This window comes from Acinonyx jubatus, chromosome D2, assembly GCF_027475565.1.
Source record: "Acinonyx jubatus isolate Ajub_Pintada_27869175 chromosome D2, VMU_Ajub_asm_v1.0, whole genome shotgun sequence".
In the NCBI taxonomy this organism is placed as follows: domain Eukaryota; kingdom Metazoa; phylum Chordata; class Mammalia; order Carnivora; family Felidae; genus Acinonyx; species Acinonyx jubatus.
In genome coordinates, this window is record NC_069393.1 from 55,238,737 (window position 1) to 55,251,474 (window position 12,738).

The following is a 12,738-nucleotide window of genomic DNA, read 5'->3' on the forward strand; positions in this document are numbered from 1 at the left end:
CCTTGAGAGAGGCCTTAACAATACTCAGCAAACATAGGTATTAGATTAGCAGTGGCCTAGAGGAAAGGCTTAGTTGAAGTTTTGAGTGGGAGGCAGGAGGCAAAAAAGTTCAACTAAGATATTTAGAAACATGTAGCCCATTAATCAGAAAGGTTGTTTTCTCCAAAAATGTTTAACTTTTAGTGATACTTGACTAGTGGCAGTAAACCAGGGATGAATTTTTTAAAAATTACTCTGGCTGAAAAGAAAGGTAAACAGATTCTTGTTTAGGACAGAGGCTAGAGGGAAGGTGTGAATCTTCAACTGAAATCCGCCATCTGGATGGTACTGAGGCTTGGGGCTTAGCACTTGGGCTCTTCTCACAGGCAAAGTCTGGCAGATCTGGGCTCAGCGGAGAATCTAGCTTAATAGGGCAAAAAATTAGGGCTCGGGAGGCTGGCTAGTACACTGGTAAAGCACTCAACCTCTGGGCTTAAATTAAGCAGGCCTGCATTTAAGTTCTTAGACCTGCCACTTATGGTCTGGGGACCTTGGACAGCTACTTCGCTGCCCAATCTGATCTGTAATTTGGGAATAGTAACAGTCCCTTTCTCTCCGGCTATGTAAGATCGTGTGTGTAAAAGGGGTTAGCATGGCAGGTGAATGTTGCACATTAGCTCAGCTGGGGAAGGATTACTCTACTTGTTGCAGAAAAAGGGAAACCCCAGCAGGAGTTGACCTGCCTGAGGTAACCCAGCAGGTGTGACAATAACTGGTCTCAGGACGTGGGTACTCTTGACGCTCCGGGCAAGAGATACAGTAGAAAGTGATTTGGAATCAGAAAGACTGAGAGACAAATCCCACTCAGTTCTGCCACTTCCTAGTTTGGGCAACCTGAGTCTGTCTGATTAAAAAAAAAAAAAATGCCCCTACCCTGCAGAGGTCTTGAGAATTAGGTACTATGTAGTAAAGTGTGCAATGTCAGTACTAAGTCCCCATCTGTGATTAACTTTTAGAAACAGCAAATAGGGTGATTCATGAGGATGCAGAGCAAGAGTAAAGTGATGAAGTATAGGCAGTTCTGGTGATTTGTTTATTCCTCATAAACACTTGTTCCTACAGTACGACTCAGAGAATACATGGAGGCACACGGCTATAATTTCCACCACAGTCTGCTGTTGAGGAGACATTCAGTGTGAGGATAAGGGGCTGGGAGTGGGCTGGGCGTGTCTGGGTCACAGGATAATTGGGGGGCCTCCATGATGAACTACATAGGGATCCTATCGGTCAAGATCTGACCTCCCAGGCCTGATGGCCAAGCTCATGGTGGAAGAGTAAACAGTGGACCAAATGCAGGGAGCCAAATTCTCTTTTGGTTCACTGCAGTCCTAGAATGGGTCCAATTCTACCCAAACCCCAAGGGGTTGCGGTGGGTCTGACCTCCTAGTCCACTGGGAAGGGGCTGTGTCAGCCCAAGCCATCCCTAAGGATTCAATTACTCCGTGATAGGGCCTCAATGGGCCAGGGATGTCTGCCCTTCACCCTGGAGTAACTAAAAAGTACAAGTCCTAAGGTGACTCTTTACATCAGTGTCTTGACTATTCCCAGAAGGGATCCTGTCCCGTCTAAGAAAGGAGAGGCACAAAAAAGGGAACAGATTAGCTGCTGGAACTCAGGTAAGGAAGACAGCTTATAAAGTCAAGGGACAGGGAAACAGCACTCTTACCAAACCCTTCACAGGGGGAATAAGCAGACACAAATAGCAGTCTGGTAGGACAAAGGGGGAGGCCTGGAGCCATGAAGTCGACCAGCAGCAAATGGGGAGGCGGCGGGGGGACACGCAGAAAAGCTCTGGCCGTGGCTTTCACAGGACTGCTGAACTATCTAAGCCACCCCTGCCTCTCTCCCTGTTTCTTCGGGGGGGCACAAAGCATTAGCCCTAATTTGGGGCTGGGATCAACTGCCCCAAATACAGGCGGAACGAAGAGGCTCTGCCCCACTTGGCAGGAAATCAAGGAGAGGCAGGTCTGCACTGGGCAACCCAAGGTGTTAGGGACACAGAATACCAACAAGTGAGAGAAGGAAAGAGAACTGGTGACCCTGCTGTGGGCAGCGGGGCCCGAGTCCTCAGAATTCTGTGATGGAATCCCTGCCTGGCGGGTGTGGGGGCGTCCCAAGGCTTTTGCTCTCTGCGGGCATCCTCATGTCCTCTCACAGCCGGTACATCTGTTCACCTTGAGTGAGTAACGGGGCCTTTGCTTTACCCAGTACTTGTCAGCTGGCGCACGACGCCCCGTCAGGCAGTGAGATTTCTGGCGGACTTGGAGGCGCTCTGGGCCCGCTGCACGACTGCGGAACACTTCTCACGCCGCAGCAGCTTGTTATTCTCAAACAGGCCTTCGTTGCGAGGTATTCCATGAGAACCATCGGGGAAAGTCAGCAGGCCTTGGAGGGGGACAGAGAAAATTCGGGATGGACGAGGGCGTTAGTGACTCAGGGAGCGGCCTGATGCCAAGCCGTGAGGAGGACTCACAGGTCTGCTCTGGAGCGCAGCCCACGCACTCGATGAATAGGAGTGAGGGCCCGGTCACTCTGGATCGCTGGACACCCATAAAAGCACTACAGCTGACAAGGTGTCCCTCCGCCCGTATGATGCTCCCCCCAGTCACCCGTCCTGGTGGGCTGTGACTTACCAAAACCATCCACTCTGCCATTTTTAAATTCCCCTTCAAATGTCATGTTGTCATGTCGAATGAAGACTCCAACGCCGTTAAACTTGCCCTGGGCGAACTCCCCCTCGTACCTGCAGAAACACGACACGTTAGCCTTTAGAGGGGTAGTGGGCAGTCCAGGTTAACTGCATGAAGCAGCTACCAATAAGTGTTGTTTATTTATTTATTTTGAGAGAGAGAGAGAGAGAGAGAGAGAGAGAGAGAGAGAGAGAATGAGCAAGGGTGGGACAGAGAGAGGGAGAAAGACAATTTTCAAGCAGGCTCCATGCTGTCAGTGTGGAGCCCGCTGCGGGACCCAATCTCATGAACCATGAGATCATGACCTGAGCCAAAACCAAGAGTCAGACACTCAACCAGCTGAGCCACCCAGGCGCCCAGTAAGTGTTCCTTATTAATGCCAAGGAGCAAGCTCCACCCTGCCCCCACTCGCCCCACTCCCAACCGGCAGAGACGGGCCAGAGAGCAAGTGTGATGTGAGGCTCTAATTTCAAGACGATAAAGAAGAGAATGGCAGTGGGGTGGAAGGTCGCTCAGCGACACGCCATTTCAAATTTTAGATCTATTTATAAAGTAACTAATAAAAGAACTGCTTCCTCCTTGCCTGTTTTCAGAGGACCTGGGACATCTCAGGTCTGACCAGCTATTTATCACTATCAAAGCTGAGAAAGGAATGACCCAGTACTTGCCTTGAGCCATCTGAGAAGGTCAGTACCCCGAAGCCATTGAAGAGCCCATTCTCAAAATGACCCAGGTAGGTGCCGCCATCTGCAAACATCAGTTGACCAAAACCATGTCTGCGACCTGAGCAAAGAGAAAGACAGTTGTCAGGTTGGGATGGGGCAGCTTCAGGGACCCCCCTCGCTGCCTAACATCTCTTGCCTTTTGTCACCCCACCCACAAAGGAAAGAAGAGAAGCAGTGACGCTGGCAGGGCAGAGAGCTACTACCCAGAGTCAGGTAGGAAAATCTGGCTCCCTGGACCTTCCCATCTTGTCACAAATATCAGATTGGCAGCAGGTCTCTGTAGGTATGAATGATAAGAGGCCCTCTACTGTGTGTCACACACTCTTCTGAGCTCTTTGTGCTTATCATCTTATTTAATCCTCACGGCGTTAGGAGGTGGGCACAGTACTATTATTGTTCCCATTTCACAGATGCAGAAACCAAGGCTAGGGAGAAGCCAAATCGCTTACTCGAGATCACAGAACAGTTAAGTAGCAGAGCAAGAGAGCAAATGCGGCAGGCATCCTGGCCGGAGAGCCCTCAACACCTACTTATGCTGCCCTCTGAGGAAAACAAGTGCCCCTCTGCACCTCGAAGCCAGGGTGCCAACCTACCAGCCAGACTGGCGACGCTGGTTTGGGCTTGGTCAGGTCAGCAGGGCTGTGCTTACCCACTGACCTGACCAGAAAACAGCAAGATGCTGGAGGAGCAATCCTGTCCTCTAACAGAGTACGAAGGAGCCCTTCCGGGGGACAGAGGGTGGCCGCACTAAATGGCTGGAGCCGAGGGGACAGCAGGTGCTGGGGAGGCAGGGGAGAGGCACGGGGGTGTACTGAGACAAGGTCACACCCAGTTGCACAATTTCTCCTCTCAAGGCTCAAGGATTCGTCAGCTGCAGGGATCTAGTGTGAAAAGACGTGGGTGCGTGTCTGGAAACAGCCTGAATGTCTCTTCACTGACTGTGGGAAGTGAAGGCTCCTCTCCTCGGGGTGGTTCCTGGCTTGATGGGACTGGACCCACGAGGCTTTTAAGTGGCCAGACTGTGTTTCTCAGGCTCTGAAGAATTTCACCATTCCTATGAATAGTTACTTCCGAATGTAATGAGCTGTCACAGGAAATTCAAGGCAATGGATGTCATTTGCTCTCAAGCGTCTGTCCTAATTTCTAGATCTTCCTTAACTTTTTAAGATGCATTAGAACCAAGTCATTACAATCAATTCTGCACTTTCTAATTTATGGGCACTTAAAATAATTCATTGTACTCTGCCTGGTACATAAGCATTTATAAAAACAATTCCCACATGATAACATTAAAGGGTAAAAGGATACTAAAACACTTTATATTCAGAACTGGAAAGATTTAACTCGTTGCTGGAGACTGGGCAAACAACAGCATTTTCTAATTCCTTTACTTAAGCCTAAAATCAAATAAAGGAAAGGCGCTATTCAGATTAAATCCTGGACTTAGACATGAAGACTCATCCAGCTGGCTTCTATAGCTTTATGTGTTTGTCCTTTAGTCATACGAAGTATTCATCATTTGACCCCTAGGGGCCCTCTCACCTTCCTTCCACTCGCCGCGATATTCCTCCCCACTAGAGTAGGTGAAGGAACCTTTTGTGAGGGTCATGACGCCAGCTTATGGAAGAAAAGTATGAAAACTGCAGGGAACAAGCAGAGGAGAATCGGAGTCACAGGATGGCTGGAGGAAAGGCCAGCAAAGCAATTTTACAGATATATTCTATATACTTACCAGCCTGGTAAGTATATAGATATTACCTTAGATACATTTAACAAATATACCCACCTCTCCAAACCCCACCCGCAACCATCCCCTCTGTTCAAGCAGTCTTATCCTCCTACTGATCTTAAAAGTTATCAGCCAGGGGGCACCTGGATGGCTCAGTCAGTTAAGCCTCCGACTTCGGCTCAGGTCATGATCTCGCAGTTCATGAGTTCGAGCTTCACGTCGGGCTCTGTGCTGACAGCTCAGAGCCTGGAGCCTGCTTCGGATTCTGTGTCTCCCTCTCCCTCTCTGACCCTCCCGTGCTCTCTCTGTCAGGAACTGAATAAACATAAAAAAAAAAAAATTAAAAAAAAAAAAGTTATCAGCCAGTTCCAATTTTCTATGACCTGGGATAGAAACTGAGGATTAATCTACAAATATTGGCTTGATACCTACTATGTGTTTAGTTGATGTATAAAATATAGTCTCTTCCCTCAATGAGTGTGCAATCTAGTTGCTGAGGCTAATAATTGAACCACTGAACAAGACGAGAGATCATGTAATTAAGCATCAGACTGGATGGCAGAGATGAACAAAGACAAGATGGCATGGACCACAAACAAGCAGTGAAGAGGGCAAAGGGCAGCTGCAGATAGAGAAAAGCTGGGCAATGAACGCACAAGGAGCAATGATGCCTGTATGTTCGGTGGAAAAATATTAACGTGGGTTTTACTGCAGTTGAAGGTTTATTTAAGGAGTAACAGGAAACAAGTTTGTCTTAGGTACTCAGCCGAAATCTGAAATCTGAAAAAACCTTTCAGATTTCATCCAAACGCCCTCATTTTATAGATGGAGAGACAGAAGCCCAGAGAAGTTATAAGCAAGTCTGTGCCCGAGCTGGAACGAGTGCCCTGGCTTCCCCTGACTGCTGCTGGTTCTTTCTCTCTTGTATTGCATGCTCTGCTTTCAGGGCCAGGCTACCTTAAGGAGACCTTCGAAAGCTAGGCAGAAGAGTCTACAGCTAATAAGACGGGGGAAAGGGGAAGGTTCTGGGGGTTTGTGAACAGGGATGTTAATATGAAAGCGGCGCTCATGGAAAATGAATGTGGCAGCGGGAAGCAGGATGCTTTGGAGCAGCAAAAGCCTACAGCCAGAAAAGCTTGCAAGGCGGGAGATGTGCTAATTCAGTAGACTGTGAACATGAGCACAAATTACTCCCCCTCTGCTCATGCCCTTGTGATGTGACATGGCAGCACCTCCATTAACAGGCAGTTTGTTCCTCCACGCACTGGGTCTGGGTGGGTTCTATGACTTGCTCTGGCTAATGGAACGCGGACAAACGTGATACAGCAGAGGTCTGCAAAGCGCCTATACACTGGGCTTGCCTTCTCACTGCACTTGGAACTATTCTGCCCCCATGTGGACAAGCCCGGGCTAGCCGGCCGGTGACAAAGGGTCACATGGAGCTGTTGTACCAACTGACCACAGATGCAGGGTGAGCTCGGGCATGACCAGCGGAGCTGCTCTCGAGCCCAGCTCCAAATTAATGACCCACAGAATCACGGACTAAATACATGGTTGTTATTTTAAGCCATGGTGTGTTATTACCCAGAAAAAGCTAACTGATACACCCAGGTACAAGATCATAAGACCTGAACTAAGGGGATAACAGCATAATGGGAGCAGAAGGAAGGAATAAGTGGGACAGAGAGGCTGGCTAGGTATGGCTTCACAGGGTGTAGTAAAAGAATGCTTGTATTCGTTTCAAAGATATCCAATAAGAAGGGGGTTAAGGCAAACCATAAGAGACTCTTAAATACAGAGAACAAACCGAGGGTTGCTGGAGGGGTGCTAGGTGGGGGATGGGCTAAATGGGTAATGGGCATTAAAGAGAGCACTTGTTGGGATGAGCACTGGGTGTTATATGTAAGTGATGAATCACTAAATTCTACTCCTGAAATCATTATTACACTCTGTGTTAACTAACTTGGATTTAAACAAAATTTAAAAATTAAAAAAAAAAGAAGGGGGTTAAGATAACCCAAAATATCATTAAATGCATGGACAAACAGAATCATCTGACATATTTTTTAAAAATGCAATCCCTAGTCCTTTTATAATTTCCTAGGTCTTTTTACTCACCTCATCTTTTCCAGATCTAAGCAATAAAACATTTTTGCAAGTGACTGTGACAATGCAGAGTCCTAGGCCCACAACCAGATCTACTGAATCAGATTTTGTAAGTTAGAGCCTGGGAATCTGCAGTTTCAACAAGCACATCGTTAGACTGTTAAACATTTGAAAGCATGGGAACTACTACTCCAATAAACAGCTATACTATGTGCGAAAGTTCCCTGACCTAGAAATCATCATTGAAAGGTCCCCTGTTATTAACAGTGAAGCTAGAGTCTGACCCTCAAGCATCTGATTGAGTTACGACAGGACAAGTGCACCCCTTCTTCACAACATGGGGGCCAGACCTGGAGGACCAAACAGGAGGGAGATTTTAAATCCCTGCAGGCCTGGCACCAATGGCTAGCTTCTTTCAAGTCCCAGAAAAGCTCAAATCACACACAACATTAAGGGTTGTATTGCTGTCTCCATTATGGAACATCAAGATGGGGTCGCCAAAAGTAGGTTCCACAGTACAAGAGGGATCTGGCATGTTTGATACTAAAATGCTTTAAATGTTCAACTTGGAGGGGCACCTGAGTAGCTCAGTTGGTTAAGCGTCTGACTTTGGCTCAGGTCACGATCTCGCGGTTTGTGACTTTGAGCCTTGAATTGGGCTCTGTGCTGACAGCTCAGAGTCTGGAGCCTGCTTCGGATTCTTTGTCTCCCTCTCTCTCTCTGCCCCTCCCCTGCTCATGCTCTGTCTCTCTCTCTCTGTCTCTCTCTCTCTCAAAAAATAAATAAATATTAAAGAAATTTTTTTGAAGATAAAAAATAAAAAAGCAAACCAAAAACCAGACACCTAAACTCACACATTCACATAGACTGTAATGGAAATTTCTTTAAAGTCTCATTATAAAAATGCTACCAACGTGATTCAAATAACATTTTGGAAAAAAAAGAAATCAGCCAATGTTGACTAATGAGGTGAAAATTCTAAGGTGAGGAAAAGTAAACTACAATTGCCACTCGTGTATTCTTTATCACCACCCTATGGGATATTTTAATTTTGGCCTCTGTCATGATGCTTTTTGATACAGATGCCGCAAGCCCAGAAATGGTGTGATGTGCAAACAGCTGGGCCTGAACAGAGTGGGGCTCAGTGACATCTTCTGGGCCCTGGCCCTGTCTCAAAGCTCGCGTTTCTTCCCAGCTATGAGGACAGATGAGTTTTGAGAATCCCTTGCTCTCACCCAAACCTGGAGCCGCATTTGTTTCTACCTCCTTAATGAGGCCAGCTTCGGAAGCTCTTCCAGTGATGTCTGGGAGCCCCTTCCACAGCGTCCCCAGGGATTTTCTCGCTGTTGTGGCGACTTGGGAGCTCCATGTCCAGGGTCTCTCACACAGCAGAAGATATCCTGAGACAGGGGCCATTTTCTTCGTGTGTTAAAGCCCTTCAAAACCTCTGGGGCTATCTTCTCTGAGAGATGACGCTGGTTCCTGGTGTGCCATCTCTGTCCCATCAACGTTCCACAAGGTCAGCATCCAATTTCAGGTCCACAAGCCTCTTGTTGTCAGCCCGGCATCAGTGTGCCTGGGGTAGAGGCCAGCATGACTGTGCTGCAAATACAACATTAATGAGAGGAAGAGAAGCAGTTTCCCACTGAAACTGCCAGAGGAAAACTTTCCAGTCCAGATAGGCTTTGATAACTACAGGCCGTCTTCAGCTCTTCCCAGAACTAGTGAGGTCAGCACGCTGAAAACGCAGCTTATGGCACAAAGCTGAAATATTTCATTCCTTCAAAACAAGTCAGAATCTTAAGGGCCATATCTTATAATAAATCTTATAACTAAACTACCGTTCCAAAACATAAAACACAAAATCATTATTCAGGCAGTAAGATGATAAGATAAAGGCATTTCCTTTTGATGTTTGGCAGCTGTTAACTTGTCTTCACTCAGAGGTCTGGAAGGAGTTCTTGTGGTGTCATGTGAGGAGTCAGTTTGACTGCCCAATGGCTCATGGGGAGAGAGAATCCCAAGCCAGCTCTGCGCTGACAGCACAGAGCCCAGTGCGGAGCTCAAACCCACGAACTGGGAGATCATGACCTGAGCCAAAGTCAGATGCCTAACTGACTGAGCCATCCAGATGCCCCTATTTTTTTTTTTTTTTAATTTTAAGTAGGCTCCATGCCCAACGTGGAGCTTGAACTCAAGACCCTGAGATTAAGAGTTGCATGCTCTACCAACCGAGCCAGCCAGGCACCCCTGTTTGCTTTTTCTCAAGGCTACATGAAATTTCCACATAGTGGCATCCCACTCCTTTCAGATGGACCAGTAGAAGGTCCCTGAAAGAAAGTGAACAGTGTTTCTCCAGTTTGAAGACTATCTTTGGACAAAGTATTAGCCGGCCACTCAAACTGTAAACTTTGCCACTCTTTTGGTATGCTGTTAGCTCTTAGGGAATATATCCTAAATTTTCCAGTGAAACTTGAGAGATCATCCTCTACCCAATGGGGCAGGTTGTATTTTCCAAAGACGTTTGCAATCATATCTCTTGTATTACATGTTCTACAATTTGACCTTGCCACTGTTCCATGATAAAGATGGAGTGTAACTCTTCTTCTCTGAATCTGGGCAGGCTTATGAATGCTTCAACTGACAGAACACAATGGAAGCAATGGTGTGTTCTAAGGTCAGATCAGAAAAGGTGATGCATCGGGCGCCTGGGTGGCTCAATGGGTTAAGCGTCTGACTCTTGTTTGTAGCTCACGTCAAGATCTCACGGTTTGTGGGATCAAGCCCTGAGTCGGGCTCTGCACAGACAGTTTGGAGCCTGCTTGGGATTCTCTCTCTCCCTCTCTCTTTGCCTCTCCCCCAATTTGTGCACGCTCACTCTCTCAAAATAAATAAAACTGAAAGAAAGACAGAAAGAAAGACAGAAAGACAGAAAGAAAGAAAGAAAGAAAGAAAGAAAGAAAGAAAGAAAGAAAGAAAGAAAGAAAGAAAGAAAAGGTGATACATCTACCCTCTTGCTCAATGGGACACTTATGCTTAGAGACCTGAGCCACCACATGAGAAGTCTGACTACCTGGAGGCTAATGTGCTGTGAGGAAGCTAAGCCACAAAGAGCCACGTGTTGGTGCTCTAGTTGGCTGCTCTCAACTTTGAATCAGCCCAGCCCAGGCGCCAGCTGTGAGCAAAGGAGCGGTCAGATGATTCTAGCTCCCGGCCATTAAGTCAGCGTCCCATCTAAGGTATCATGGAGCAGAAGGAGGTCATCCCCATGATGCCCTGTACAAATTCCTGACTCACAGAACCTGTGAGCATCATACGGTTGTTCTAAGCAGCTAGATTTGGGGTAATATATTATATGGCTATATAGTAAGTGGAACATCATCTCTCCATGTAACCCTGCCACCATCATCTCTCATTTGTTTTTCAAAAATACATTTCCATTCCTTTTTTTACCTAGGGAGACAGAGCAAACTCCCTTCAACAGCTGGTCAAAATGACGCCCATCCCCAAGAACATAATCAGCAGCGCTAATTAAGGAAACACATGTAGACTCTATGGCCTCAGGCCATGGTTGAACACATTTGACTAGAAACTTCTACCTAGTCCAAATAATTGATACTGTCACCACCTGGGACAGTGTCGGGATCTTCATTTATAACTTCTGTAACTAGCCATGCTAAGTAATAGTCACTTTGCATATCCAATGACCCCAAAAGAAATCATGGTCATTGAGACAAATCTAGTTCAATACAGTATAGCCAGTGCTAATGAAGACTGAAAACCCAACACTTTAATAAGCATGTAAACCAGTATTCGTGTCAGTTACCATAAAAGTCTTTTTAAAGAGAACAGGTGGCCTAGGAGTTTAGGCTTCAGCTATGCATATGGAATCTAGTCACAAAAGCAAGAAGATTCATGCCTCTAAACAGATACCCACCCTTTCTGCTCTTTTGGTAGATGCGTTGCAAAGGATCAATCCAAACATTTATCTAAAAGAAAATAACTATTTTGTCCCTGAAATGAATACACGATTGGTCTGCACAACAGACTACCTCCCTGCTATCTTTATTTTCTCTTGACCCTGACATTTCCAAATAGAACTTGGAGACAGGAATGTAACTTTTATTTGTATTCCATTTGTCTTTTTTCAGATTTTAGAAATCAAACTTGTTAAAAAAATACTTATGCATTCACAATAACTTGTGTCCAAATTCAGAGGATTAAAAACTAACTAACATAAAAAGGAACAGATTTTCAGTTTAAGAATACTGTTTTGAGGCAGCCAGCTTTTCCCACATATACCTTTACATGGTTCCTCCAAAGCCTCCCCAGAGTATGAACGTCTTGTCAAAGTTCTCTTAATTATAAAGGAAGCAGTCTTAGGCTTTCAGAATCCTAAAGAGAAGAGGAAGAGCTTGATGAACAAAACTTAGGCTTGTAAGAAACCTAGAACAAAAAGTCAAACATTCTTTTTTAAATGTTTTAAATGAGCTTGAAAAAACTTTTTTTCTTATAAGTCTGCAAGTCTTTTTACTGTAAATCTCCCTTGAACTCGAAAAGTAAAAAAAAAAAAAAAAAATTAATAAAAATGTGTTGCTACTAGATAAAGGTCTTATTTCGGAAGACCGGTGTGGCGATTAGATCGAAGAAAGTGGGAAGAAAATCCTGACACTAGAACTGAGGGTAGTAAAAAACGAAACAAAACAAAACAAAACAACCTGGGGGTGATGGGGACGGCCACGATACTATTCTGTTTCATGGAAAAGAAAATGCCTGGACCGGGTTTTAATAAAGCCGAGTTACGCCCGCGGATATCTAAGCAGTTTGGAGGTGCCACTCAGCAGGGGTGCCACCATGAATTGAGGCATCTCATTCCCCAAGCCTCGTTGTGTGGGACGTCTCTCCACCAGAGTGTGAGAGGCGGACCCAGGGCAAACAAAGCCCTAGACCCAACTAACAACACTTCCTAGTCGATTTCCCACCCCGTTCTTGCATCCCAGCACCGATCCTTCCCTCTACCCGAGCTCTGCTCTCCCGCCTGGGTCAGGTCTCTGCTCACACTGGTCTGCCACCCACTCCGGACGCAGCCCCCACCCACCCGCTAAGCCGGGTACCGTGGGCTCTCTCGGACCTCGGCCCCAGCGGTAGAGACTGGAGGTCTGGGTTTGACACCCTATGGACCCCACCCTCTGGTCAGCGCGTCCTGGGTGGAGTCACGATCCCCAGCCGGTTATCTCGGGATGGTCTCCTCAGTCCCTTCCTCACCGACCACATTCTCCTGGCCCCCTCCCTCCTGCGCTGCCAGCCAACCTGAGCTCCGCCTTTCGGGATGACAGTCACGCCCCGACGCGGGGATCCAGCTGCCGGGACCGCCGCTCCGCCGGGATCGCCCCTGCCACCTGCCTCTCCACCACCTCCACCAGCGCCTGCCCCACTTGACGCCGCCATC

The 12,738-nt window shown here is 46.8% G+C and overlaps 1 protein-coding gene across 11 annotated transcripts; it reads right to left on the minus strand.

Moving 5' to 3' along the window:
• Window positions 1-1,058: 1,058 nt before the first annotated feature.
• On the minus strand, window positions 1,059-12,738 carry MORN4 (MORN repeat containing 4). 11 transcript variants are annotated; one of them, XM_053207093.1, is made up of 7 exons: window positions 12,600-12,738; window positions 11,592-11,684; window positions 5,327-5,498; window positions 4,997-5,094; window positions 3,398-3,512; window positions 2,673-2,782; window positions 1,059-2,424 (listed from the first exon to the last, which is right to left on the minus strand). In XM_053207093.1, the coding sequence occupies exons 4-7, from the start codon at window positions 5,061-5,063 to the stop codon at window positions 2,276-2,278; spliced, it is 441 nt and encodes a 146-aa protein (XP_053063068.1). In that variant the 5' UTR covers window positions 5,064-5,094; window positions 5,327-5,498; window positions 11,592-11,684; window positions 12,600-12,738; the 3' UTR covers window positions 1,059-2,275. The 11 variants fall into 11 exon arrangements, with proteins under 11 accessions (XP_053063068.1, XP_014918454.1, XP_053063070.1 ...); XM_015062968.3 differs by lacking the exon at window positions 5,327-5,498 and adding an exon at window positions 7,574-7,639; XM_053207095.1 differs by lacking the exon at window positions 12,600-12,738 and adding an exon at window positions 12,388-12,430.

What these genes read in the sequence shown, in the direction of transcription:
- MORN4 (XM_015062963.3), bottom strand. Translation starts at nt 8,705, where the DNA reads ATGGCCCCTGTCTCAGGATATCTTCTGCTGTGTGAGAGACCCTGGACA. An exon ending in AAATGCGGCTCCAGGTTTGG is followed by an intron (nt 3,513 to 8,524) that starts GTGAGAGCAAGG and finishes CTCTTTGCTCAG; the next exon opens with GTCGCAGACATGGTTTTGGT. An exon ending in ACCTTCTCAGATGGCTCAAG is followed by an intron (nt 2,783 to 3,397) that starts GCAAGTACTGGG and finishes GTGTTTCTGCAG; the next exon opens with GTACGAGGGGGAGTTCGCCC.